The sequence below is a fragment of the Morone saxatilis genome, unplaced genomic scaffold, assembly GCF_004916995.1.
Source record: "Morone saxatilis isolate NCDOM2014 unplaced genomic scaffold, NCSU_SB_2.0 Contig17, whole genome shotgun sequence".
In the NCBI taxonomy this organism is placed as follows: domain Eukaryota; kingdom Metazoa; phylum Chordata; class Actinopteri; family Moronidae; genus Morone; species Morone saxatilis.
This window is the reverse complement of record NW_023339729.1, coordinates 15,239,280-15,239,667: the sequence shown is the minus strand read 5'-3', so window position 1 is coordinate 15,239,667 and position 388 is coordinate 15,239,280. Positions and strand designations below refer to the sequence as shown.

General features: G+C 53.1%; 1 protein-coding gene across 3 annotated transcripts in view; it reads right to left on the bottom strand.

Annotated features, from left to right (window-relative positions):
* The window catches only part of LOC118327211 (zinc finger and BTB domain-containing protein 5), a 6,724-nt gene that overhangs the window by 4,746 nt on the left and 1,590 nt on the right, over window positions 1–388 (bottom strand). For all 3 annotated transcript variants that reach the window (XM_035660492.1, XM_035660494.1, XM_035660493.1), the window contains exon 3: window positions 14–246. In XM_035660492.1, coding sequence (XP_035516385.1) covers window positions 14–246 — 233 coding nt within the window. The remainder of the gene's footprint in view (window positions 1–13; window positions 247–388) is intronic.

The following is a 388-nucleotide window of genomic DNA, read 5'->3' as shown; positions in this document are numbered from 1 at the left end:
CTGCTGCTGCTGCTGCTGCCGGTGCCTCTGCTGCTCCTGCTGAGGGTGGTGATGGGTGGGTCTGTCGGATGTGGGGGACATGGGCAGGGTGCGTGTGGTCAGGTAGTGTTTGCAGGCCTTGACCACATTGTTGAGGTGCAGATGTGAGGCGGCAAGGAGGATGTCCATGACGTTGCTCTCCCCCAGCATCAGTGTGGAGGTGTACATCATGTCCACGAGAGCGGCAAACGCTTCAGCTGTCACCACCTGCAAGTACACCAGCAGTGATTTATCTCGTGTGCAGTTCAGTAGCGGAATTACCATCAATGCTGTTATTATCTAAAGAGTCGCTCTGTCCTCAACTCTCCCTATAAATATCAACTTAATATCCTCCTTGCCCTCTTTTACA